We start from the raw sequence: 27581 nt of genomic DNA, 5'->3' as shown, positions 1-27581 counted from the left end.
GCTCTCGTATTTCTAATCTACAGCCTCCTGCTCAGCAACTGGGAAAATACACTTCCCTCCCAGCAATGTCCAAATTTAGGTATTTCCTACAGTCTAGGTTAAATTAATTTGGATTTGACTCTTCACTTTTTTTACTGGAAGAGAAATTTCATTGAATGTGGAGAATGGCTTAAAAAATTGTTTTAAAACCCCCATGAGGCCCCTGTGAAGCCTCAAACCACTCACTGATCTGGATAGCAAGATTAAAAGCAGTGAACGGGGCAGCACTGCCTCTCAGCTCACATGCAGCGGTTGCTGACCTAAAAAGTCCTTTGTAACACAGCAGATTTTCCCTTTCAGCATCCTTTAAAAGTCCTCCAGCAGAGGCCAAAAACTTCAAAGAATTTGTTCTGCAGCCGGAAACCACAAATCAAGCTGACAGCAGACCTCAGGGGAGGAAGTGGCCTCTGCTGTGCCGAGCTGCCCTTCGGTCCTGCTTTCCTGCTACACAGCCCGGACACTCAAAGATTAACTTGTTCGTCACTCCCAGCCATGCAAGCATCCAGAAAACATAAGTAGGTCTCATAGCCAGCATCTCTTGTCACCAGGGCTGACATTGTTCCAGTATTATATATATATATAAATGGTATGTTTATATACTAGACATACCCTAATGAACAGCATTTTTGGTTCTATCAGCTCTCTTCCCAAAACTAGTGTAGATTAGTCAAGATAAGGCCACGTTTTCTCCTCAGTCTCTAGCTGTGCTTGTATCTAAACTTCAGCAGGGAGAAGAGAGTACTGCCTCACCATTAACAGAGATGGAACTGCTAACAAAATTATTTAGTCTGGATAAACTCAACAGCAACACACACTTGAATGTTTTTAATCTGCAAGACAAGAGACAAAACCACATCCCAAAATGCAAGACACTCAGAAAGCAGACTGTTTTCCAGACCTAAGGCAGTCAGTCAGTCTAGACTAGCACAATGCATGCTTAAACTTTCTTTTAGTAGTTTATGCCTTTGTAGCCTTCATTAAACTAGAAACTTCCTGGAGATGGCCATGCTCTTGTAGAGGCTAAAAACACACACCCTTGAGCAAATTAAATCACATCTGGTGACAGAACAAAGGAAAATGGCAGATGTCATTTTCAAGGAAAGAGCAAAATTAGCCTTTATATAAAACCTCAACTCTGAACAGATACAAACTGTACTTGCCATCGTGACTCTAGAATATAAGCAGTGCAGTGCAGCCACAGAAAAGGCTCAGTTTTTTCCCACAGAAATTTTATTTCACTATTGTTAAAGGGTTCCAAATTTTCTTTTTTATTCATAATGAATAAAGCCACCAAATCAACACCGCTGAAACCAGGGGACACTTCACACAACAAACTGAGAACATAACAATAGTGGACTAAGTGAGGGACTCTTACTCAGCGGGCTTTAGGAGTTTACACACACACAAGCATTTTTATTCCATAGCTATAAACACTGCAAGTGCAGTCCTTATTAAGGCCAGAATACGAAACTGCACCAAGCAGAAAGAAATATTGAGATGCAAACTTTTTATCAAACAAAGCTTTTTAACAACCCAAAACCCCAAAACAACAATAGGTGGTTCTAACACCATCAGCAGGAATTTTAAGAATACATTTTTCAACTTCACAGAAGGTAAGGCAGAGCTTTATAGAGCTACATTACTAGCACCATCATTATGTGTATTTGAGGAGAAGCTTTTCATTCTGTTTATATTGTTTTCACTAGAACTTGGCACCTAATGTCCATTCTAATCAATGAACACCTCATAGGAATATGTGAACTTTTCAGTCACACAAAACACTTCTCTCAAATGTAATTCTGCTTCATAGCCCTATTCAAAACTACCTTAAGAAAAGCACGTTTTCTCTAAGGACTTTAAAGGAAACGAGTACACACTGAAAATTGGATCCTTATTTACAAGTATTCTGTCAAGAGAAAAGAACTATAAGTTATATGACAGCGTTTTGTTTTTCTAACATTAGATACTTGACTTTTTAACGTGTTGCAAATGCACTTTTAAGAAAACAAGAAACATACTCATCAGATATCTCGATGTTGAGCTTCTGTTTGGTTTGGCTGAGAGTAGTGCGGTAAAGTTTGGTGGCCATTTCAATAAGGTGATCACTGCTTAGCAGGAAATCTCCTTTACCAGCTGCTTCTGAACCCTGAAACAGAAAGGGAAGTAGTTAGAACTACCAAAACCTAGAATATGGAAAATATTAAAGGCCAGCCAAGCAGGAGGTTTTACAAGGACTTTTCTCTCCCCAGTGCAACGAAGCAACAGTCTCGTCTTGTAAATTAAAAAGAGATGCAGTGCAGTGTATAGGATCAAAATGCAATTTACTCTCAAATAAACCACAAACCTGGTTTAGAAAGTTAAAAAACCCTTCTGACCATAAAGGATGGTCACCTTCATTTGTCCTACAAAACCGTAGCGTTTCTGTATCCCTCTTCTGCTTACACCCCAGCAAGCTCACAATATTTTCAGAAAGGAACAGAAACCAACTACCAACACCAGTATTAGGATGAAGGCAGTCAGTATGAAAAGACATTACATATGATGTTCTTCAAATCCATTTAAGCTACAATACAAATGCCAGCTTAATGATTTTAGCAGAGCAATGCTGACAGTGCAGTGAAGCAAATATAGCACTGAATTAAGTTCTTTAGAACTTAGTAACTGAATTAGCTGTGCCATAACATGGATTTCTTGGCATCCCATAAAGAAGAGAGAGATATTCTGCCAGTGTGTCAGGAAGAATTATATGAGCAGCTAAAAAGGAAAACACTGCCACAAAGTTTCTGAACCAGATTAAAGGCCTGTATTACCAATGGAAAACTCCAATCCTGAAGAGGCTACAGTGAAATATGAAGTCTGATTTTCACAAGTAAATGATTGTTCCTAATGTAGTAACTGTTCTCATTCGGCTTCGGTAGTTTTAAATCAAAGTTTCTGCAGATATGCCGAAGTTCAATAAACTTCTCAGCCTACAGGCTAATCACTAAAATTTAATGACACAAGGTAATCAATAAACATTTTTTACATCACTGCATGCAAAACAGTCATATGATTTTATTATAAAGTTGTAATCAACCTCCTTGAGGTGCACTGCAAAGAAGCCATCATTTTGGGAGCTCATGGACACTTTGGTAACATCTCCCAGTGGAACCTCTGACTTGATATTCCCAGATTTTTGATCCGCAAGAAGAACGTTATTTTTGGTTAATAAGAAAATTCTGGATGTAGCCTGTGAAAATACAAAAATACAAACCATTACCTACACAGAGAGAGAACTAGTCTTTATTGAGCAGCTACTAAGACTACAAGCAGTTCACAGAGTTAATAAGCTTGGCCCACGTTTGTAAATATGAACATCTGATGTTCAGTAAAAGCTGCAAATCAGTTAAAATCAGGTCAAATTTATTTATGCATCTAATAATAGATTGAGAAGCTTAGCTCATTTTGGCACCTATGCTCAGGTATAAACAGTTCCTTTAATTTCTAGCTTATAGTTATAGAATCCAGAAACTGAAACTCAGAAACCATGTAAATACGTAGAAAAAAGGATAACCTAATTTCTTATGCTCTGTCAATCCCCAGGAAAGCCAATTGTACCTTTTCAGTGATAGGTAATTCACGACTAAGCCTCACTATTTACTGTTATTCACCAAAACTCTGTTGCAGAACACAAATGATGTAGGTATTTTCAATGCTATGTTCTCCTCCCTTTGTCTATTGGAATTATTCTTTAGGAGGATAAATATTCATATTTTCAAACAATAAATATTTGTAAAGCATGAATGTGTATTCTTAAATTTATCTTAGAAAGTATAAGAAAGAGAAAAGAGAACACGGCTTTTTCTCCTGTAAAATTTTAAATAATAAAATCTTAATTACTTTTACTAAGAAGTAGTTGTCTTAAGCACATAGAACCATAGCTCATTACTATTGTTATTATTTTTTAATCTTGAATGCCGTAGCCTATGCAAGTACAGGAAAGATACTGTCTTCACTTAATTAGTTTCTTCTAAACCAGAAAATTAACTTGGCATCAACAACAGACAACCTAATTTCACTCCTACAAAAGCATATGACATCTACATCTGAGAAATTGAGATCTACTACTTCTAATATTTAGACAGATATGGGGAAAACAATTACATTTACTAAGGGAGGATAATACTTCCAGTTTTAATAAGTATAATTTAAATGCAAACCAAGTTCTTTGTTGGCAGAATAAAACAGTACCCAGCATACTTAACAGCTTTATTCAAATGATACAAGAAACTTGCCTCTTTATTCCAAAAAGCTTTAGTTATCAATCAGAAGACAGGCAAAGCTAGCAGAGTATGCCACTCTCAACTTTAAAACCTAATAAAATGTGATAACCAGGAGCTTGAATGACAGCGTGAACTTTGAAAAGTTAAATTTTCTAAATATTTGAACAATATTCTCTAAATATTTATTTTCTTCAATTGGTAAATAGAAGATCTAGGTTTGTGAATCGGTGCAGTCTGTTACCAGTTGAGAAGATGCTCTTTTTGTTTGGAAAAGTCACTGAAAACTACAAACCCAAACAAGATTTTAGTAATATTTATATAAACATAAACCAGGTGTTTAAAATCACCAACTTACATAAATCCAACATTTCCAGTCTTGCCCTTAGAAAGAGGCATTTAAAAAATACCCTCCGGCTATTACGTGACCGAAACAAAGTCTCCCTCTTCGTTTATTTACAACAAAAATTAGCTACTGTTCTGCATAAAGCAATTCAATTTTATTACCTTCCCATTAGCTCTATTGATCTTATTCACAACTTCTGCAATGATGATCTTTTCATCCACAGCATCTTTAAGTTTTTTGTACTTGGGGTTCTTGCTGATTTCCAAGTAAGCCCCTTGGAACGGCTGCCCAACACTGCCCAACAAAAAAAGATGAGGGAAACATGAGTTAAATATGAATCTCATGGAAAAAGCAAACCTCATTAAACCCTCATGTTCTGCTTCAGGCTTCATGGGGCCAGGAGACACACCAAATACCATTTTCCATGACTCTATACTGTCAGAAGCTCACTTAAACTTTAATACACTCTCTGCCAGGAGAAGTAATTTGCTGCATCATTTTTAGCAAAAGAATACTCTGAACAACCCAGAAACCTCTACTCACGATTTCTACCTGTTTTAAATGACAGCAATGCAAAATAATTTGCTATTGTCTAGCAGAATAATTAGAACAATACATAACTGAATGCAAACAGGGCTTTTAACATGCTGTTTGTTTTTGCAGCATAATTGTCCTCCATCCTGCTGAGAAGCTGAGAACTGCAGTGCCCTGCTCAGCCCCAAGACTCTCCAATTCAGTACCACTGTTCACTCAGTGAGGTGGTGGTGGCATTAATCTGTGCCGTGCAGCCATCCTACATCAGCTGAAAATAACCTGAGAATTGCTACAGAGTAGTGTGGATATAGCTCCCAGCACATTATCCCAGGGGACAGGAGAAAGGAGGAGGGGTAAGAAATGGTATGTGTATTGGACACAGAATCTTGCATATATTTACAGCACAGCGATAGTGAATGAAGAGAAATTTATCACCAGAGACAGTAATAGGATTTTTTTTTCCTTTGCTTTGGAAACATTTTCCAATTAAATGGGCCAGATTGCTATGTGTATAAGACACAAGTACATCCTTGCATATGCAATCAATTTTGATTTAAAATCACCCAATAACTTTCTCTGTGAAAGCAGGAAATAGTAGGACTGACGCCTCTGCTCTTTCACAGTACTTCAGAGTGACAGACAAGAACTTGCCTTCAAGATCTGTTTGTTAAACGTGTACCAGCTATTCGTCAAGACTTGCTGTGCCTGCAGTTCACCCCACCTTTATCTGCCTCAGGGTTATTCAGTAAGAGCTTTGCTATCAGTTAAGAATTGTTGAATACAGTTGCTGCTCGCTTTGTTTGGAAGTCACTTTAACTAATCACTTTGATTAAATTACAATCAAAGCACTAAATGCAAAGTGCTTTGATTGTAATTTAATCAAAATTACCCCAGATTGTCATTTAATCAAAAAAATCCATGACTGGAGCCCAAAAGGAACCAATATATTACGTGGAATAGCACTACCTTTGTAATTGCATCTCTGGCTCACAGCGAGATGGGAGAGAAAAGAAAGGGTATTGGTATTTTAGTACTCATAAAAAGTCCCCTTCTGTTCTTAAATAATTATATTATATACAAAAATTATCCCCATCCTATGAATCATTATCATACTAACTACTACAGTAATTTCCTCCACCCTTAGGCTGATAAAAAACCTCAACAAGAGCTAATCAGCTCTGAATACAAGGCAAAAAGAGATGGAAATGTTTCCAAATTAGTGCAGGGTGGGGAAAGCATTCTAACTTTCTACCATGTAGGAGCTTTAGGGTTTTTTTGGTTTTATTAATTAGCATTATGAAACCATAGCCACCAAAACAGTAGATTCCCTGTGGATTTTTTCCCTAATCAAACTATGACGACTTACAAGCTAAAACTGAAATGAATCAACAGTTACTATCATATATACCACTTAAGAATGTCTTGGATAAGAGGATCTCAGATATATCTTCTACTGTATAATGTTTCATTGTTCAGTCTTGGTGTAAAAGGTATCAAACCAGGGATATAAATAAAATTCCTTCCTTCCCAAGGAGCTCTACACTGATCAGACATACACTGACTCACAGCAAAAAACCCTTGCTCCTAGAAGAGTCCAAAGGCAGCATCTTTCTCTCTTCCCAGCAGCATAAAAAGATATCCCAAAGGAAATAAGGAGCAAACCACAAGCTAACATATACAGCCATTAAATAAGCTAGCTACTGAAAGAAAGAAAAAGAAACATACACTGAACCCATAAGAGGAAAAAAGGAAGTACCTCAATAAAAAAAATTACACAAACCAAAACCAATAAAATACACACACCCAACCAAGCAGAGCTTGTCCATGCATGGAACTACTCTCATCAACGCCTGCAAATTCCTGATCCTCTACTGAATCTTGCTTCTTACTCTACAGTGCCTTGTTCCTGCTCAGACTATGGCTTCTGGAAGAAAACTCTCCTGAGATGGACAAGACCTTTGTTTAAGAAAAACACAATTCCTAAGCTCATATATTTGTCAGTTTTATTGCATGCAAAAAAAGTACATTCCTTATGTAAAATCAGATACTACTGCACTTTCTTGAGTAATGTTAGCTCTGCAGACAGCATTGACAAGAATTTATCAGTTTTCAAGAACTCAGTAATCTGAGAAACCAAAAAACTTATTTGCAAAGATTTCACATTTTTTAAGAGCCCCCCAATAAAATAAAATTTAAAAAAAATTTCTAAAATGGAAATGAACTTCTAAGCACTTTATTTTTGTAAGTATCCCTTCAAAAAGATATACACCAATGATCTAACTCTTAAATTACCTAGTCTGCACATTAGAGCATTATAGTGAACGTACTCAGTTTGAACACAAGAGAGTTCCCTGGCACGCCTCATCTGGGAGTGACATGGTCACTTACAGCCTTCCAATTCACTCTACATTTATTGGCTGCAGGAATCAGCATGATGGAAACTAGGGGAAAGGGTGAGATTTATTCCCTTCTGCAAGTCCTCCAAACTTTTACAATGTGAAGAGGTCATGGAGGGTTAGAACAACAGAACATCATGGCTTCTGGACAGAAGTGCTCAGTATCACAGGATTAGTAGGCTGCAACAACATCTGTGTTAGAAGCAAACTGAGGTCAATTTTGCAGGATTGTAAAGTAAAATGATGGAGGCATATCGTCAAACAAAGAAAATGCACTTTCCTGCTTAAGATAAAAAGCAAAACCTTGCTTGGTTTCCTAAATCTATGTAAGGATATTGACTTTATTGTACACTGGAAGCAGCAGAATAAGTCATTACCTGGCTGGATATAAAGCCTTCTTGTCCTTGAAAAGTTCACTTGCTTCCAGTTTTTCTTCATATATTAGCTTCTGCTGATCTGTGAACTGGCCTCTGTACTTTTTACACTAGAAAACACAATATATTAAACAAACCAAAAAATCATCCTTCCCAATCTGATCTGAAGCAGCAGCACCACAGACTCATGTTTGCTTATTGCTCAAGATGCACATTCCTTGTATAGTTCTGAAGTGACTCAGCTCCATTCTACATGCCACTGTAGCACCATAACATGCAACAGAGGTGTTTTTCTCCTCACCCATTTTAGATAGTTCTGAATTACACCAAAAGCAGTATCCAAACCATTTAAATTTAAGCATGTTGCATTTGAGCACAAGCTTAATATATCGGATACCAGTCACTGGGAGACTGTGCTAAAAAGGTTCACAGAAACATATATATATAGTTCTACCATTGTGGAAGTTTATGTAAGAGAGAAAGAACAAAACACAGCTGAGAGGATGAATTTTGCAGGCTCAGGAAGAAAAACTGTTCCTTGACAATTCACAGAAAACACAGCCCATAGGACCAGTAAAACGAATCCTCAGCACTTCTACAGATTCCCGCTGTTCTCTCTATCCAACGATCCAAACCGAATCTCAGCTAACCACAGTTCATAACTAAAAAATTCCACCCGGTACTTCCAGTGCTGGTCTAAGAGTTAGTCCCAGTCCTGGCCATGGTCACAAGTATTATAAGCTACCAATTAACAGGCAACAGGCATACTGTTTTACTATTAAGTTCAAAGCTGATGCCAGGAAGCAATCCTCTTTCCCTAGCCCCAGAAAGGAGTAGGCAGGACACTTATACCCCTTGCAGGCCGAAGATAATGATCAAAAACCATACTTCTTCCAAAGAAATAAAATCATCCTGGCTGGAATGGGAAGAAATACATCCTAAAAATAGGCCCTTCATAAACAAAACTACTGAAAATGGCGATGAAGTTCTGTATAGACTGAACCAGGATGTGTCCTACCCTCCACAAATGGAAAATCCTCTTTAGTTCCTTGTGAGTTGAATCCAAGAAAAGGTAAGGTCTTGCTGGCCAGTTCTTATCTATTGGTGATAAAGAAGGCATCTTATTCTTCATTTCCAGGAAGTATTTTTGCATCTGCGATAAAATTAAAGCAAGATGCTTTATTAATGTTCAAATACCAGCGTCACTGAAATAAGCAAGGAAAAGCAGATGCTCTGTGATTAAAAGCACAGCTACCAAACTGCAAGTCTCAGCTTTCATAAACCTGGATATGGATTTAAAAAGCCAGGTATACTGAGAACTGCAGATTTAGATACCACAGAAGTGTGGCAAATGCTTAGTTAGTACCATTTCTGCACCTTCAAAACACTATCACTATCCTTTCCTTGCAACATCAGAATATTTGTCAGTTTTCCATATGCTTAGCTTAGACATTTCCTTACAAAGGCTATCAATGCCGTAACACAGCTGTTACTTTTGCTAGCAAACAAAACTTTAAAACATAGAAAATGTAATGTGCTTTGTAGGGATATAATACATACAAGTCTCTGAAGGGTAAATTCATAGATTTTTCTTCCAGCATTGGCTCTGAAGAATTTCCTGTACTCTCTACGGACCTGAAAAATTAAACAAATCCTCAAACTGAATAAAACAAATGAATTTGTTTGCACAGGTACTGTTCTATAAAGCTCTATGGCAGAAAATACTAAAAAGGCATACAAACATGCAAAGAATTCCCTGAAATAGGAACAATAACTGGGTACACTTAAAATATATGAACCAGACTGTGGACCAAGTGGTCAGAAAGTCACCTCGGCTGAGTACAGTCATTTGCAAATTTAACAGAGAATTTGAAAGGCTTTCCTCTGCAAAGACAACCTATTAAAATGTTGTTGAATTCACAGCATGAATCATTTTCATAGGCTTTTGCATAAAGCTGAACTGGAAAAGGTGAGGTATCATCAGTTATACATATTTTATTGTGTCTGAAGTGACAGTGAACTGATGTTAATTGCATAGTTGACTGATGAAATATTTCTGATTTTTTTCCTTTGAGATTCTTAATACACAGAGTTTTCTATACTAAAAAAGGGTGGGTTTTTTTCCAGAGCAGACTGATGCATGAAAAAACTCTTTTTGCACGAGTAGTCTTCATGCCAAAAGGACAATAAGATTTTGGTGCCAGGTAAGAGCAAAGAATCAACACAAATGTTGCTTGATATCATCAAGATTGATATTTACTACTAAAATTTATTTAGAACAAGGAATCACTGAGAACCATTTTGCAAATGACACTCATTTTTAATACATGCTGGTAAATCCAAGTTTTGGAACACTTGTTTTGCCCTTCATATTTCTAAGAATGCTATTTAGCAGAGTTTCCATATTCCTCCCTGCAGAAAATGCAATCTGAGCACAACTGGTTTGCAGTTTTATGTGGAGCCCAGACTCACATCAAGTTAGCTGAAACATCCCCCAGCTTTTTCCAAACTTTGGCACAGCAGCAACACACCTGTTACAAGTTTAGAGCAAAAACCAAGGAAAACATCGTGGCTTTACTTCATTTACCCCAGAACAAATTTAGCGGTTTTAGCTACTCACCGTGTGTTGCTGAGTTCACTGTAACCAGAAAATAAAGGAAAACCCATAGAGGAAAAACCCCATATCAACTTGTAAGAAAAAGTTAGCTTGGCTTACCCTGGCACACCTTCTGACCCATACTGAGTGTCATGCATTTTAAGGTAAGCCAGCATTTTGAAAGCAAGAATCTGTCACCGTTCTGGGATTAAACACACCCCCCCCCCCGCCCCGATAAATGGCTTTTGTTTAATTACACATTAAGATGCACCAACACGACTGGCATCATTCAGCTGTCATCATTCTATGCAAATACAGCACATAATTTTTTCCTCCTCACTTTATAAGAAAAAATTATGAAAGTTCTTATTCACTGATTTTCTGTAAGGTTTAGTGCTCTATAATTAGTGTACATCCTTTACTACTTATTCAGGGATGGAAATTAACACACTTAAAGCCACTCCAACCACAATCATCCCAAATCTCACCGTGTTCTCATAGTGTCTCTTTAATGATGTTGCTTTATATTATTCTTCGTGAGCTGCAAAGTGTGCAAATTAATTTGGAACAAAGGGACTAATCTACACCCACATGTCCTATTGGCGCTGCAGGGAAGCTGCAAAGCAAGCGCTGAAAAATGCAAGCCGTTCCAGAAAAGCCTAAATCTGGAAAGTACCACAAGTGCTATTAAAATACACTTATCATACCATTAAAAAAAAAGCCCTCAAGAATTAATAAGAAATAAGAATCTTATTTGCCATCAAATAAGAACTGTGGCAACAATGATATATTGTAACTACAGACTATGTTCTCATTCAGAAAAATCTGCGTTTTTAGGTGAGATGGTAATGATGCTTACACTACTAAAAAATACATTGAAAAACCACACCACAGACAGACAAAAGCATATTTCTGCTGTAATGTGCCTTAAAGGTTTTGGATTCATCAGTTTTCATTTAAAAGCCGCTGTTTGATATGAAACAGCCTCTGAATTCTCAGCAGGGACATATTCTTGTTTTAGAATCATAAAACCAGACCCGCTTTGGCAGAAGTACCTACAGTGTGATTCTGATCTGCAGAATGACTTCTTAAAATGGCTCCTTTGTATTTCCAGCTCTGGCTTCCATGTATGTATTGTAATGGATGTTTTTATATACATAATATACATACATATAATTACATGTTTCGTAACTATTTTTCCCATTCCAGCATTGTTAGAATTAGTATGACAGTATGAGAGCTGGACTTTTTGTTATCAAATAAATTATTCCCTTTAATATTTCTAAAGTCTACAATATCACTAATTAGCAAAAGTGACACCCAGCCAAGCAAAACTGATTTAGATTTCCACAGTTCTTCAGGATTGCATCTGTCAAACTATGTTTGAAAACTGTATTATGTAAATCATCTGGGCGCAGACCTGAAACATCTCAAGATGCCATTTTCATAGTCTATTTACAGACCAGAACTATACTTTTCCAGATTACAAACATGTTTTCTTTTGCCAACCAGTCCTTGGAAGCAAGGGATAAAAAACAAAAGACTCTTGTACGTCTCAGTTTTTCTGGGAATTCATGGCTGCCACAAGCCATAGGTAACTGCATGCAATGCCATGCTCTAAAAAGGTTGATGGAAGCAACAGGACATTATCAATTGCTTTACACCATGCCCTTGACACTGGGGTCAGGGGTCTAACATGAGAAGCAGTGAGAGTCAGACAGCTCCACCCTGCTTCCCATTCAAACAAGCAGAGGTCACCATAAGAAAATACATCCTTGTAATCTTTCCGCATAGGATCTTTGCCAACGTAGGTCAGGTTTATAAGTCAACAACCGTGACAGAGTCCCTTTAATCTGCCATTTGTCTTTCACTTGAAAGCTGAAATTCCTCATTCTAAATGAAATTCTTGATTCTAAAACCCCGATGCCTAAATACTGCTGTAAATGAGGCATTTTCAGCTTTTGAATTTTTGGTGAAGTCCATGACAAAATTAAACAATGCAATTCTGTGTAAAAACCATCCCTACGAGTGAGCCCACATAACTGCTTGTTTATTAAGTGTTAGTAAGGTGCCACGCTTTATTGAGTTCAAGTTGACAGATGGGAGTGTTTGAGAAAGTACCTTCAGTCCAAGCCAGTAAGCCCAAATGACTGCAACAGCATGCTTACGCCTAGCCTCCTCCTTCAAGCGTTTCAATTCCCTTCGAGCCTAAAAGGTTTAGATAGTGAACAAAAGAGACAGCCCGATGCAGATAGCACAACCACCAGGAAAAAGCTTCTCCCAAATAGAACAGCCAACTTACAATCAAGATATGGAAAGATGGAAGAACAGCATTTAACCTTTAAAACCCAATGTGTCAGTGTGAATCGGCGTGAAGCCACACAGGAGGTCAAAAAAGCCTACACGGCTGCTTAAGTGGCATGTATAGATAAGAATTTTGTCAGCCGCATTATTTGCTATCAGTGTTTCCATCTTCTCTTCTGTGCACACCTCACAATCAGCGGTAAGTATCTCTAACTTGATTCTAATGGAGACCTTTGCCTGCAGTTGTATGATCAAAATGATGTGTAGAAGAATCAGGGTTCACTAAAATCTCCCTATCTGGTAACTTCGACTGGCAAGCGCCTGGGCAGAAAAGAATCAACTCGGAAACTATGTATGTAATGATGAATTACCAGCGCTCTATTGCAGGCTTTTATTCTGGAGGTTATTTTTTATTTTGATCTCTATGTACTAAAATCTCCGGTCTGATAAATTATGTCTGTCTCTATGGAACGAAAGGGTAAACCCCCCCCAAACCTAGTGCCTTCCGCATGTACAAAGAGATAGGCACCTACCTACAACTTTATCTATCATTCCCATTTTAGGAAAGCAGTTTGCAAAGTATTCTAAACACAAAGGCATGTGTGGACAACTTAATGGAATCTCACATTTTAGGAGACACCAGTACACTTGTTATTCAGCTATCTGATGATAAAAGTCAAGTAAAACAAAGCGTTCCAGTATTAGAGGATCAGTCAGAGCAGCTCTAGCCATGTATTTGCACTTGTCAAGTTCTATGTTGTCAGACAGACTTGTGCAACAGCAGTTCCAGCCTGTGCCAGTTACATTTCTCTGATGTAGCTAGGAAGGTTAATTGGCATTAGGTGTAGGCCAAAGAATATCATATCAAAGAATATGTTTTCACTCATCTGCTTGGAAAAAAAACTCCTACTATACGGTACTGTAAAAACAAGGACTCTGCAAAGCTAAGTGTTTGTCTGTCTCGTGAAAAGGAAGGAAACTGAGTGCTTGAGGTCCACAGCTTTTTTGCCTTTTTCTTTTTTGGTAAAGAAAACAGTCTCTGATGAAAACTTTCAGAAACTGTTGTTTTAAATATTGCCTTGGGAAAAGAGGAAACATCACACCAAGCACAAGTTTTATCTCTTATCAGACACAGTAATTATTTTTCCAATCTTAATTCAATGTAATTATTTAAGGAATATTTAAGGAATAAGGAAGCAATTTTTCATTAAATTCCTGTGAGCCAATTGGTAAAAATAGCTACTAAAACATCTTTAAAATTATCCAGATCTTCTAAATATTTAAATGAGAAGCTCTAATACAGTTAACGCTATTGCATCCACTTCCTGGATGTGCCCTTTTTAATGCTAAAGAAAACCTTAAACCCATAAAAAAAAAACCCACTTCTGCAGCACTGAGCAAATGTTTTTTGGTGAAAGCAACTCTGATTAAAAGTAAAATCAATTATCAATATACCGCATTTAAACAAACATAGTGGAAACTGTGTGTGTGTCCAATTACATAGCTACCTAATTACCAAGCTAGAACTGAAAAGTTTCAAAGGCTTTCTGATATGAGGGAAATTCCGTACATGTTTGTTTGGATTCCCAGGGCTGCCATTTCATTAGAAATCGAATAGATTTATATCAAAATAGCAAAGGTCAAACTCAGCATTATATTCCCAATGTAACTGAAGCACATTTCTCCATCTTGATGGCAAGGTGTTCTGACAACACACCACCACCACCACCCCTCCAACCTAAATAATATCTGGAAAATGTTTTAAACTTCATGTATTTACTGATTATAGTTTTAAACTAAATTGTGAATTTATTAATTGAAACCATTAAATTTTTGACCGCAAGTGAACAGCATTTCAAATGTTCACATAACCCACAACTGCAGGCTGGGGATTAGCAAGAATCTTTCAGTGGGACTTTGCTTCTGAAAACAAACAGCTGATGCTGGAATTCCTGGGATTTTTCTAGGGCTGTAAGTTTAGAATTGCAAACTAACATAATTTTCTGCTAAAAGATCAGGTCATAAAACCGTGCTTTACTTGTACTGACTGAAATTTTCTCACTGGTTCAAATCACAACCAGAGAATCAATTAAACCAATTAATAACTAAAATTTGGTAGAACTTGATAGCATTGGTTTGAACTTGTAAATGAAGTCTGCCCAGGGTGCAGAATATAGAAGCTGGTGAAAATCTCAATTGGATCACTAATACAGTGTCACTGAAAGCACTTGTTAAGGGCAGGGGGAACACACCAAAAAACACAACCTTCTCCCCCCTCCCCCAAATCATGCTTTGCATATTTACATGTAGTTAAATGCATTTCCTAATTTGAGAATACCCTAATCTTGTCATTTTTCATCTAGTCTAATGGCTTGTTAGTGCAAATCACTACTTGGTTGCCATGCAAAGAATTTCCTACTCTACGAAAAACTGATATACAGGATGTTGTCAGGTTTATGAAGTGTGGCGTGGATGGAAATGGAAGGAATCAATGATCATGCTCTTTTCATGTCAACTGTATTAGTCATTAATTCTCACTATCTACTACTGATTAAATGTTGATATTGTTGGGTAATGGAGGGGGGCATGTGATATGTGCATGAAGTACCTTATATCCAAGCCAGTAAGCCCAAATAACAGCAATAGCATGTTTATTTCTAGCCTCCTCCTTCAGTCGTCTCAGTTCCCTTCGCGCCTGTGATGCATTTGAAAATGGGATATAGAAAAGCTTAGGAAAGAAAAGGTTACTGCAAGTTCCCAATGGTGCAAGAAAGAGAGAAAGAAACCAGTCACTAAAACCAGCAAATATTAAAGCATGTCCCAGCTTCCCAGATTGCACCAGCTAGAACATGTTAGGAGCAAAGAGAAGCAAAAGTAAAAAAATCAGCAGTTTAAGCCACTGAAAATATTCCCAGATAACTTTACCCTGAAGAGCCTTCTTCATTCTATCTATCTAGAGACAATTAAATGCACCATTTGTTGCCATTTTCTTACCTGGGTACCATGCCAGTAAGCAGCAATTACTGTGGCAGCCTCATTACAACGCTTCTGATGCTTAAGCTCCCGGAGAAGTTTCCGAGCCTGTAAACAATTGAAAACATTATTTTATTAAAAAAAAAAAAACGATTTTGAACTAAGGCACTACAACCTATAAATCTAAGCAAAGTCAAAAACCAACACCTCCAAATGTCCAAGCAAATAAATTCATAAATGCTACGCAGCCTAACATTCACTGTTCCAGAGAGGATTCTGTTCGCAAGGGAGAGTCTGGGAGCGGCAGTTCAGGGGACCTTAACTCAACGTTTAGATTTCTCCCAGATTTGCTGCATCACCTGAGATATCTGTATGTCTGGCTGCACAGTGGCAACAATGCTTTTCCTCCACACAGTAGATGTCTTACCCATTTAGACTGCAATAAAGAATAAATCACAAGTAAATTGCCTGGCTTTAGGTCACACTAAAGGCTGCTGCCATACCAGGCTTTTCTCCATGGCAGTGCTACTGCAGAAGAGCGTGTTCTCCAATAGCAAACAGAAAACCGTAACTCGAGATGATGCTTTTACCCAGTTTTCTTCAAATAACACTCATGGGAAAAGACAGTAGGTCAATAGTTAGACTGAAAGGATATTTTTAACATTCAAACAAAATAATAAAGACAAAGTAAAAATCAAGAAAAATAGTAAAATCAAATTATGCTAGCTTATTGCTGGCAAAATTTAAAACCTTCTGGGCAGGAAAGGGCTGTTTACACCTAAGCTAGTAACTGCAGCCCCTTCCTTCCCTGTCTGACAGGAAGGGAGCTGACTTCAGAATTAAAGGCAGTTCTCTCTTCCCTAGAAGAGAAAGCCAGACTTAGTGGGGTGGAGAATGGTTAATAAGGAAACAGAGGAGCCCAGGGACATTTTTTCTGAAGCTGGACAGCAGTAGTTGCTTTGAGCACTGTGGCTGCTTTCATGTGAGCTGTTAACCTCATTTTTACCTCTTATTACAGCATCACTCCGTAAGTCTTTAATATGGCTGAGGGATTATACCTTCACAAAATACAAACTTCTCAGAGAAGAAGCAAAGTTGTAGCAAATTGAGGCAGAGGACAAGAAAACAGCAATAAAGTACTTGCTCAACACAAGCTGAGTACAGTACTTTCACCCTCCATGTACACACACAGAACTGAAGACTTAACCCAAGTAACGTACTGCTCAGGTGACCCGAGTTCTTTATTTTAAGCCTGCTTTTATTTTGTTCATTCTTTGAGAATCCTGTTAACTGTAAAATAACCTCCAACCACAACTTATTTCTACCAAACCAGTCCAATGCTATAGTTTTTGCATGCCCAGTGGCAGAGTCCCAGACCATTCCACTCTGGAGCTGCTGGAGTGCCTGGTTAGTATGTAGATTCACTCATTCACACTCCAGCCCATGTAAAGAGTGCACCTCCCTCCAAATCATCTGGCAGAAGATGCCCCAAGGATAACAAGAGTAGTTTGGTATTGTCCCAGCCTTCCACTTGCACTGTTTACAGGGATTTATAGCCCAGGTTGCATGCAGATCTCCCAGAGTCACCATTTCTATGGCAAACATGAGTATTTAACAACAGTTATGGCACAGCCACAGCTCAATGGATAGAAGACATGAAAGTCAGGAGGCTCAGTGCATTTGGAATGGGTTTTCTGACCTGCTCCTTACCTCACCATGCAGACACAGTAACAGAGAACTCTCACCTTCCATCCTCTGATGTAAGATTGTACTATAATAGCCGAACTCTTTATCTTCTGATACTTTTTTTGTTGCTGTATTGGAAATAAATGTGTGATGCTTAGAATAGAATATTGCAATTGTAAAACATTGTATAATAAAACTTTCATTACTAACACTTGATAGTACGATTAAGGATACAAGCACTAAATGTAAAAAGTGAACAATTTTTGACCAAGCAGATTAGAGCGTAGATTCTGTGTTCAACTCGAGGGGAAACAAAGCACATCAACAATGCTGCATGGACAATGCCACTCTGTTTACAGAAACACTAAGTTCGTGGTCAGCAGCACAAAAGTGACATGGATTAACTACTAACAGTAACAGCTTTATTTGTCTTTCCCACCAACAGAGTTGCACATAAACCACCACAAATACTCAGGTTTGTTGGCTAAGCTTTTTACCATTTTTTCATAGACCTGCGCTGTTCCTATCACCCACAGTCCGTTTATAATACCAAATGCCAACGATAACTTAGGAACTGGAAAAAAGAAAACCCATGGATTCCTGAATGACATGCTGGAATATTACCCAAGTATGCCAGTTTGAACAATAAATTTCCTGGACAGCTGAGTGTTTTCCTTCTAAAAAGCTCAGATCTCCAGTAGTCCAGTGGTTAGTGTAATACTAGGTGAACAACAATTGACAGACTTTGCAACAAGGCTTTTAGCGTGACACTCAGCTCACTCAATTACAGTGAACAGCTTTGCGAGAATCCCCTCTAGGCCACATTCATGCCATGACTGATGTGTCATGCCTTGCAATGGAACAGACAGGCAAGTGTCTGCAGATCCTTCAGTGAAGCCCCCAGCACAAGGAGTTGTCAAAAAGCTTTGTTCATGCAAGGGATTCCTTATGAATCACAGTGCATAACAGTCATGTTGGGTTAGGAGAATGGTGCCCTACATCTGCCTGAAGAGGCTGAGGAAATATCACTATTGTCACCTGTAAGTAATTCTGAGGGTCTTGCTATGACTTCATCCTGCATTCAAAGACAACTGCTGCCATGTTTCACCAGTGAACCAATAAAGGTCTACAGTTAAGAAATCAACAGCAGTGTGAACTTGGTCACACTTTTTTTTGCATTTCTTTATATCAAAATTTGTACCAATCTAGCTGTGGTAACTCCACTTTTAGTTCATTAAGACTGTATGAGACCATAATGAAGCCATATGGGCACAATGGAATTCTGTAACGATGATGTTTGTAGAAATAGTGCATACAGTCACAGAAGTTCAGAAAAAAACCACCATTTATTCATACTTTTTCCAAATTATCTATACTTCTCTCTAATTATCCAAGATAACTGAACCAAACACTAATGTCTTTCAAGGTGATAAACAGAAGTGCTTGTCAAATGAAAAACAGCGATTGTCAATTCTGCAACTTGCAGTTTAAGATGCTGTCTTTCCATATCATATATTTTATCAAGCTTTCTGATATGCACACAATACAAAATACAGCTGAGATGCTCAAGAATTGTTTTGAAACTTAAAAACAATAAAACTTTTTATATCATGTAAGACAATCTTATTTACTAACTGACAAAAAGTCATTAAAGAGTCATATAACAACACTGTTCAGTTCCCCAGTGTTCTGTACAACAGATTCTGTACAAACAGATTTGAAACTGGTTTAGAACTGAATCAATAACAATACTGAACTACAAGGCTTATGAGCTATAATTAAAATAAGTCCCTGGGATCCTCCCAAGCAGCATTCTTGAGCCTCAAATGCAAAGGTTCCAAATAAGGCAAAAATACAAAAAGCCTTAGGAATGACTGAATTCCACAGAATTGCACATGTATATTACTGAACATTTTTTACCCATTAACCATATGTTTTGAAAGCACCATAAGTGCCACCATTTTAGCTGAATGAGACAGGCTTTTCCCAGCTGGGCCACAAAATCCTGCTCTCCTGAAGCTAAAGGAGCTCTGGTGAGTTTTTTAATTACTTAAGCACAAGCACAATGTAAACACTTAATATTGGCTTATAGAAACTAAATTGTCTTTATTACTGGTACTTAAATATTAACATAAAATTGAATTCTTTCAACACTTCCCCATATATATGATATGAAATATCCTATCAAGGTTATAAAAAAAAAAAAATGTATTAAACAATGAAAAGAACCCCCCCATTTAGTAAGGATAGGATCTTACTGCGTATCTCCTGTACCAGGAAGCAATCACAATCTGGCTTTTCTTCATTAACAAGAAGCGTGTACGGCACTTCCAACCTCTATAAATCTTCTCAATTAGAGTAGCCAAGTCCTCCAACCGCTGCTTTCTCAGATCTTCTAGCTTGAAGAGCTGGGTGTGAGGTTTTTTTTAGGGGTTTTTTTGACATTGGAAGAAAAACAGCAGGGGAGAAGAGACCAGAGAAAAACCCATAAGCACAGTTATTCTAAGAGAAATCTCTCCTTTATTCAAGTCCCCCTTCAGACATCTTTTGGTTTATTCATCTCCAGAGCTATAGGCAGATACATTTGATATCTCTCTTGATATCTGACACAAAGTTTGTGTCAGATACACTGTCACAAGTCAGCACACAAAAGTAACATTAAATTCAGGCTGACAACTATTGTAGAGTCTTGATTCACTCCAATTTTAATGGGTCTAACATTAAAAAGTTCCTTTTTTAACGCTAAATTCCACAGCACCATATCTCAAAGCACTGTGTCTAGAAAAATCTGTTTGTAACAGGCTACCCTCATGAAAGATGGCTTGATTTTGCAGAAGACATTTTTCACTTACTGTTCTTGGGTTGCGGATGAATATCTTTGATCTACCAAAGGAAAATTCTTCTTCAGGGATTTCCAATTCATTAAACAGTACCTCTACTCCAGCCCTAATAAGAAGCAAATGAGCTTAACAAACATGACCTCCAGCTCTAAAACTTCTTAGTTTACATATTCACAGAATAATTTAGGGAAAGTATATGAAAGTATATTTTAAATTCTCAAATTGTGCTTGACATAAGAAGATTGAAAACCTAACTCATTTTCTCACTGGTTACTTAGCTAAAGGCAAGAATAATCACTGTAAAGATTCAAAATAATTTGATAAAAAAAAAAGCAATTTTATAACAGCATCAGAAATGGCCTATTTTTTCCTCTTATATCTATAATAATTTTATTTAAAAAATAAAGGAAAAAGGGAGGCATCTCATACTAACATCAAAATGTGAAATAAAGACTGACGAATTTGACAAATGCTCGTGTTCCACACTCTACCAACTCATTTTTCTAACAGAATAGGTTGCCCAGAGAAGCTGTGGCTGCTCCACCCCTGGCAGTGTTCAAGGCCAGTTTGAACGGGGCTTGGAGCAACCTGGTCCAGTGGAAGGTGTCCCTGCCCATAGCAGGGGGTTGGAACTGGATGAGCTCTAAGGTCCCTTCCAACCCAAACGATTCCATGATTCTATGAACTGCACTGATCTTAGGGACAATTGTAACAATGCCATGGTTATCAATACTGCACTTCCACCATTATCTTGATAACATAAAGATTTAAATTATAGCTAAAGGTATGAATCTATTATGAAAAAAATTTAAATCATGCTATTGGTTGCCACATGTAAAAAGAACTGAGAAGCCATTTGCCTACCTAAGACATTATCTGTAAAAACACACATGAACACTATGCAATTTAAAATTATATATTTAATACAATTTATTTACAAAAGGTATTATCTCATAGTTGTTCACCAATCATTATGTAATATCATTCTTGAAAGGACAGAGGAAGATTGAGTGCCTGTCTTCAAAGAAATGAGTGTTCCTAGACTTTCTAAATTGGTTATTAAAGTGTCCTTCTGATCATTCCAGACCTTCTAGTCATTTTGATTCCACTCCTGACTCTCATCTCTCTTCCCCCCCTAGCCCCCTACTCTCTTTCAGGCCCAAACGAGTAAGGCTGCAACATATTCTAAAACCAACACGCTCTCCTTGTTCATATGCAAAATCCTTTCCATTAGTAGAGCAGTTCATCACTAAAATCATCTCCCTTTGCCAAGGAACCGTAATTTTTAGCCTAATGAAAAGTTAAATGAAAGTTTCCCAGTGAGTGAACTCATCCAAAGTCTGGAACAAGATGCTAAAGAACAACATACAAGGTAAAACAGTTGAGCCATATTGGCCTACTTTTTAATCTACTTTAAAAATACTGAAAGTTCATTAAATTAAAGAAAAAAATAATCAGAACACATGGAAGATAGTAATTTCAATCACTAGAAGAAGACAGGTAAGAATACTGATGTTTTCCTACCTGGCTGGCCCTCTCCAGTGGGGCCATGTCTGCTTACACAGCATTTTGTACCTCTCCAGGCAAGGCTCGTATGCCTGTCTGAATGCATAACCTGCCCTTCTGACCCGGACATTCTCCAGAAGACCGAGGTAGCGGATCTGGTGGCACACCAGAGCATCATTGAAAATGTGTGCAGCCTTTTTGTCATTGGGTTTGATGCATCTGGAAAGGAAACGAACACTTGTTTGTAGCACTGTACTTGTCAACAACTATTATACAAGCTTAAACCATGTATTTCAATAGTTTATCCTCAGATATCAAGATATTTTTTGTTAACTTTGCCAAACATAAATTCACCAGAGCTTTGCCACAGGGTAATTTACCTGATATAGTTCGGATTTTTTGTCTGAAGATTCTTCATCAGGGTAGCCACCGAAGCTTTGAACTGTGAACCTGCTGTTGGTGGTCTCTTTAGATTGATCTTAGCAGGGTTACCTTCTGGGAACAATGCTTTGATAAGAGAGTGACTGGCCTTCCACATGGCCTGGGAGAGGTCACGGTACAGAAGATCATTATTTTTGTCAACAAATCCTTCCACCTGGTACATAACCTGAACAATACAGGAGAGTCTCATCAGAGCATGTTCTGTACTATAACACAGGCCGCTTCAAAACTGACCCAAGAAATCAATTTCTCCTTCTTTCTCACTATCCAAAAGACATTTCAGCTTTCACTTTAAATCTGACATTTGGAAGACTTTTTGTTGGATAAAATAGCTGTGAACATGCTATCTGAGAAAGATGCATTTTCCTCGCACTGCTAACAGGTCCTTGTGCTGATCAATTAATTCTGGTTTCTGAAATGGGAAAAAACTTTCTTCCGTGACAACTCTGATACACCACCATTTGCCAATACTCCAAACCAATCTTTTTTTGGCTGACAAAAGGTTTTCTCTCTTTCTTTTGAATCACATCAGCAAAAATACCCTTTCCCTTCAAAGTACTAATGCTTACACTATTCACCTAACTAAAACAAGATACGAAATATCTGAGGGAATTTCAAGCAGATCCCAGATTGCTACTGTTCTTTTTAATTTTTGAGGGTAGGGAATTTAGTTTGATTAATTGTGACAAGACATCCAGCTCATCACACATATTCTTCAGCTTCATGATTTCTCAGTTCTGTGCAGATACGTACTATGTACACAGAATATTGAATAAAACTGATATAGACACAGCCATATTTTACACACCAGCAAGTGACTGGGAACACAGGCAGCATTTTTGAGTACATGTTTCTGTTTCTGTCAGGTGTGGTAAACACCACTACTGCAAGAACTGTTCATGTGAACTTGCTTGTATTTCATAAAAGGAGAAGTCAAACTTTTGTTGTCCGGTGACTAGATCAAAATGTTCTCAGCTGAGGATGGAAAAACAACATTCCTCCCAAAATAGGAGGAATTCACTGACTGCTCTGCTGGGTAAGTGAATGCCAGTAACAATCGAAGACCTCCACTGCCTGCTAAGACACAATCTGTTTGCAGTCCTTCTCAAAGTACTGGGGTATTTTTAATTTGCTTTGAATTTTGACAACCAAAGAAATATCTAAAAGTATTAATCCCTGATCCATTACCTGCAATTATAAAATCTTCTTGGCAAATATAGAAAGTAAAGTTCAGAAATGGCTGCCTCAGAGGCTAAAAAGATGATATTTCCAAGACTATTTTGAATGAGAAAATTACTGAGCTATTCAAAATGATGAGATTGAGAAAATGTTAAAAGCTAGGGAATTATTAAACAGCTCTGGAAAAAAAAAAAACACTTTCCAAATATTCTTCACTGTGTGAAATTAACAGTTCAGGAGATTCAAACAAGAAGTATAGTTTCAACCCCTACATTTACCTTTTTTTTTTAATAAAATATCTTCTTTTTACAAATTTAATTATTTTTATTTAAATTAACAAAAAGTCATATTGAATTACACAGCAAAAACTGTAAGACTTGTATTTATTCATGCTGCTTATGTTGTAAAAAGCAAATACATTTTGCTCTGTATAGCTTTCTCTTCCATCTGTTTAAACATGCAGACTGTCAAAATAAACTCAGTTTCTTCAAATGTTCAAACCCTTCACTTTCTCATCAACATGACTAAGGACTTCAGCTAGTTCAGCAACAAAGACCATGTTTTCCAAAGTATCTTGTCTTCAAACGTGTGTGAATTTTTGTCATTCTAGACAATGTTTTATTTCCAGAGACCTAGTAACACAAGTAGTTCACCACCAAACATGTGGGACATCTTTCTCCTTTGATGGAGAACTGCCCTTGATTTCAGCTACAGCGGCATGACTTTTTACAGGGGCATACAGTGACAGGACAATGGGGAATGGCTTTAAACTGACAGAGGGGAGATTTAGACTAGATATGAGGAAGAAGTTCTTCCCTGTGAGGGCAGTGAGACACTGGCACAGGTTGCCCAGAGAAGCTGTGGCTGCCCCACCCCTGGCAGTGTTCAAGGCCAGGTTGGACACAGGGGCTTGGAGCAACCTGTTCTAGTGGAAGGTGTCCCTGCCCATGGCAGGGGGTTGGAACTGGATGAGCTTTAAGGTCCTTTCCACCCCAAACCATTCTATGATTCTATGATCTCTGAAAACCTTCCAGCCCAAATCACAAAATTTAGGCTTAAGACAGAAAAGATTAAGGCAGATCTAGATTTTTTTGATCAACTATTGACTCCAGCAATTATCCTCCATTTCTGTAACACCATTTAATGGAGAAAGAGCCTCCCCATTGTACCAAAGCTAGGCGTGCACCACGCGTCATACACCACATACTCCCTGCTTCGCCAGGTACCTTGCCAGCGTAATGTTGGATCCTGAAGCAGCTGTGAGGCAAGGAGGTGTCATTGAGGAACCGGGAGCACTTGCTCATCCTGCTCTCAAAATGCTGGTGAGTGGCACAGACTTGGTTCAGCTTTTCTAAGAAGGTATCATCGGTAACAGTTCCTGGTCTCAGGCATTCTTCATCTAGCATGGCCAGGATTCCAGTTTGGTTCTGAGGTTTCAAGACAAGAGCTTTAGTGTTTGTTTCCATCACTGTGTAAAAAGGAGACTGTTCTCTTCTGCTTAACTTCTGCTACCCGGAAAATGTTCTTCAAGACATCTCAAAGTTTGGCTCTTTTCCCTATCCCCATTTCCAACAGGTTTTTAGTATGTGCAGTTTTGAAAGACTGCTTCTGAGATCTGAAGCAGTCTTGAGCTTCATGTTGGAATTTTGCATAACTTACTCAGATTCTAACTTAACCAGAAGTAGTCAGTTTATGGGTAAAACCATCCTACACTTCATGTTAATGGTTAAAAACCTGTTCTTTTCCAATTGTCAAGGAATTTTATCTTTCTTGCCTTGCTAAGTCCATAGGAAGTCCTCTCATTAGATACAAGTACTTTCTGTACCTAAAGCACTCAGTAACAAGTCATTGAGTTTTCTAGTTTCCATATAAAAAGAAATGTTGTTTACAATGCAGCACGTGATATCTGCTATTGAAAACAGCACTAAATGTAAACATTTAAGAGTTGTTTGGGTTTGGTTTCTTTTTTTTGTGTAGGTGCTGCTGAACATTTCTAACAAAGTAACATATGGCCTTATAAAAAAAAGATATTAGTAAAATAAACTTTTACCATACAAAATGCAATGACTAATACAATGAGTGACTAGGTTTACAAAATCAAAGTGCATGAGGATGCATACAGACTTTACAGCTAAATTCAATCTATGCACTGAAAAATTATTGAGGGAGATTCTTGAATATAACTTACATTTTCTATTAGGTCACAAATTATAGCATTGTTGAAATACTCAATATGAGTCCATTCAATCCCCTATAAGAAAAAAGAATAATGCATGAACAGGAAAACAACTGAGGGAGCTTTTCCTCCAGGCAATTTAAATCATATTCCAGTTAACTAAGATATTATTTTTAATTCTATATATTTACCAACATTTTATTTGTTAAGAAAGAAATGCAATCATCTACTACTAACACTATCTGTGCAAAATGACTGTCCTTGAGTGGCTGCCAAGTCCTCTCTCCATTCCTTTCCCCCACCCGTGTCAGCTTCCCATGCACTCCCATGGCGCCCTGCCAGGCTCCTCCCGCATCCGCCTGCCCAGCAGCGCTCTGCCCATGATCCCACTGGATATAAGGGAATAAGGAAGTAAACCCACTCCTCTGCAAGCATCCAAGATCAAAATTTCTAAGTTCTTAGTGGTTTGGTTTCTTCCTTTCTTTTTTTCTTTTTAATTAATGGGAGGAAGAGAGAGAGCTAAATTTAGATGAGACCACCTGAAAAATCCAGAGTCTGGCTGTTGTTCAGATATTCCTAATTTTTTCGAATATCAGCAATAAAATTTCCAGTGCATCAGAAGATAACACTGGTGGGGCAAAGGACTGGAAAAAGAAAATATTAATTCTATTCTCAATTTGCATTCTGCAGTACATCTTACAGTTTAGTTTTTTCTGGGAATTTTAAATATCATTCAAGAACCAAATGGCAGTAATGATGTTTCAAGATTTTCACCACTGAATGGAAGAAAGAAGACAGACATGCCCAAACTTCCTATCATCCTCAGGATTATGAGGCAGGAACATTTTTTATTTTTTGAAAAAATTAATACAGCAAAATGGTGTATTCCAGTTTGAGTAGTGTATGCCAGTTTGCACAGCTGTGAGCTGGTATCTTGTCTGAGCTCTGTGTATCATGGGCAGTACTGCTAAAACCTATTAAAACTTTGATGTGTACTCACAGAGTAACATCAAACACCAGAGTCTGGGCTCCAAAGCACATCATAAATTTACCCATAACGCTCACAGATCTCCCTTCAGAACTTAACTGAAGGAAAACTAGAACCAAAAATGTATTTGTAGTTTCTTTCATAGTGTGTGCTATGGTTTTTCCCACCCAAGTCCCTTTTGAAACAGGATTAGCTGTGGCCACTGTTGGGGTGTATCCCAGACACTACTGCATAATCTAAAACACAGGCTGTAGGGTAGTGACACTAATACAGAAAGTGGTATTAGTCTTCTAATAAATTAGCCCTTGCTCAGGACTGCCAGTCATTGCCAATGAATGAAAGTTAGGTCTGGTTTTTACCTGGAGAACTCATAATGTGAAACAAAACCAAACCCAACTTTTTTTGCTTAATCTAACTACCACACAGTCCTACGCAAACATGCTCCATGCCAAAAAATGAATGTTCCCTGAGAAGAGGTTCCAGCATGCATGCCTGTGTATCTTCACACGGACAACAGGAAAAGGAGGGGATAAGGAAAGATCCATTCAAGTATTACCTCTCGAATGTATTCCTCCTGCTCTTCTTTTAGGGTAAGTTCAATGAAGATCTGCTGCAACTTCTCATTACAGTAGTTGATAATGAATTGCTCAAAGCTGTTGTCCTGTCAGATAAAACATGTTTGCGTTTGCTGTTGTATAAACACCCTGGAACTCAGCTGGAGTAAGTTACTGCAAGTCAACAAGCTGCTTTATTAATTAATCCTTCCAGCTTTGTGATGTGATGGTTGGAGCAATATTTTATTGAGATTAGTTTGGAAATTTTAGACCAAATCCTTCCCTGAGGCCTTCTCCATTGGGAGGGACAAAACCTCTGTAGGCTATATTCATGATGCCTCTATAACGATTTTTTTGGGACAGGTCATAAGAGCGCCTGTGGTGTCAGGG

The 27581-nt window shown here is 37.9% G+C and overlaps 1 protein-coding gene across 6 annotated transcripts in view; it reads right to left on the bottom strand.

The window, feature by feature from the left end:
• The window catches only part of MYO1B (myosin IB), a 114352-nt gene that overhangs the window by 3442 nt on the left and 83329 nt on the right, over nt 1-27581 (bottom strand). For 2 of the 6 annotated variants that reach the window (XM_030488923.1, XM_030488924.1), the window contains 17 exons: nt 27194-27298; nt 25662-25724; nt 24700-24900; nt 22234-22460; nt 21872-22072; nt 20360-20453; nt 19766-19915; nt 17567-17635; nt 15843-15929; nt 15457-15543; nt 12666-12752; nt 9509-9583; nt 8967-9101; nt 7952-8058; nt 4806-4938; nt 3116-3268; nt 2058-2185 (listed from right to left, as the gene is read on the bottom strand). In XM_030488923.1, coding sequence (XP_030344783.1) covers nt 2058-2185; nt 3116-3268; nt 4806-4938; nt 7952-8058; nt 8967-9101; nt 9509-9583; nt 12666-12752; nt 15457-15543; nt 15843-15929; nt 17567-17635; nt 19766-19915; nt 20360-20453; nt 21872-22072; nt 22234-22460; nt 24700-24900; nt 25662-25724; nt 27194-27298 — 2102 coding nt within the window. The remainder of the gene's footprint in view (nt 1-2057; nt 2186-3115; nt 3269-4805; nt 4939-7951; nt 8059-8966; nt 9102-9508; nt 9584-12665; nt 12753-15456; nt 15544-15842; nt 15930-17566; nt 17636-19765; nt 19916-20359; nt 20454-21871; nt 22073-22233; nt 22461-24699; nt 24901-25661; nt 25725-27193; nt 27299-27581) is intronic. The other 4 variants (XM_030488926.1, XM_030488927.1, XM_030488928.1 and 1 more) reach the window with 2 other exon arrangements.

This window comes from Strigops habroptila, chromosome 5 (assembly GCF_004027225.2).
Source record: "Strigops habroptila isolate Jane chromosome 5, bStrHab1.2.pri, whole genome shotgun sequence".
In the NCBI taxonomy this organism is placed as follows: Eukaryota; Metazoa; Chordata; class Aves; order Psittaciformes; family Psittacidae; genus Strigops; species Strigops habroptila.
The sequence above is the reverse complement of the archived record's forward strand: the minus strand, read 5'-3'. Positions and strand labels throughout refer to the sequence as shown.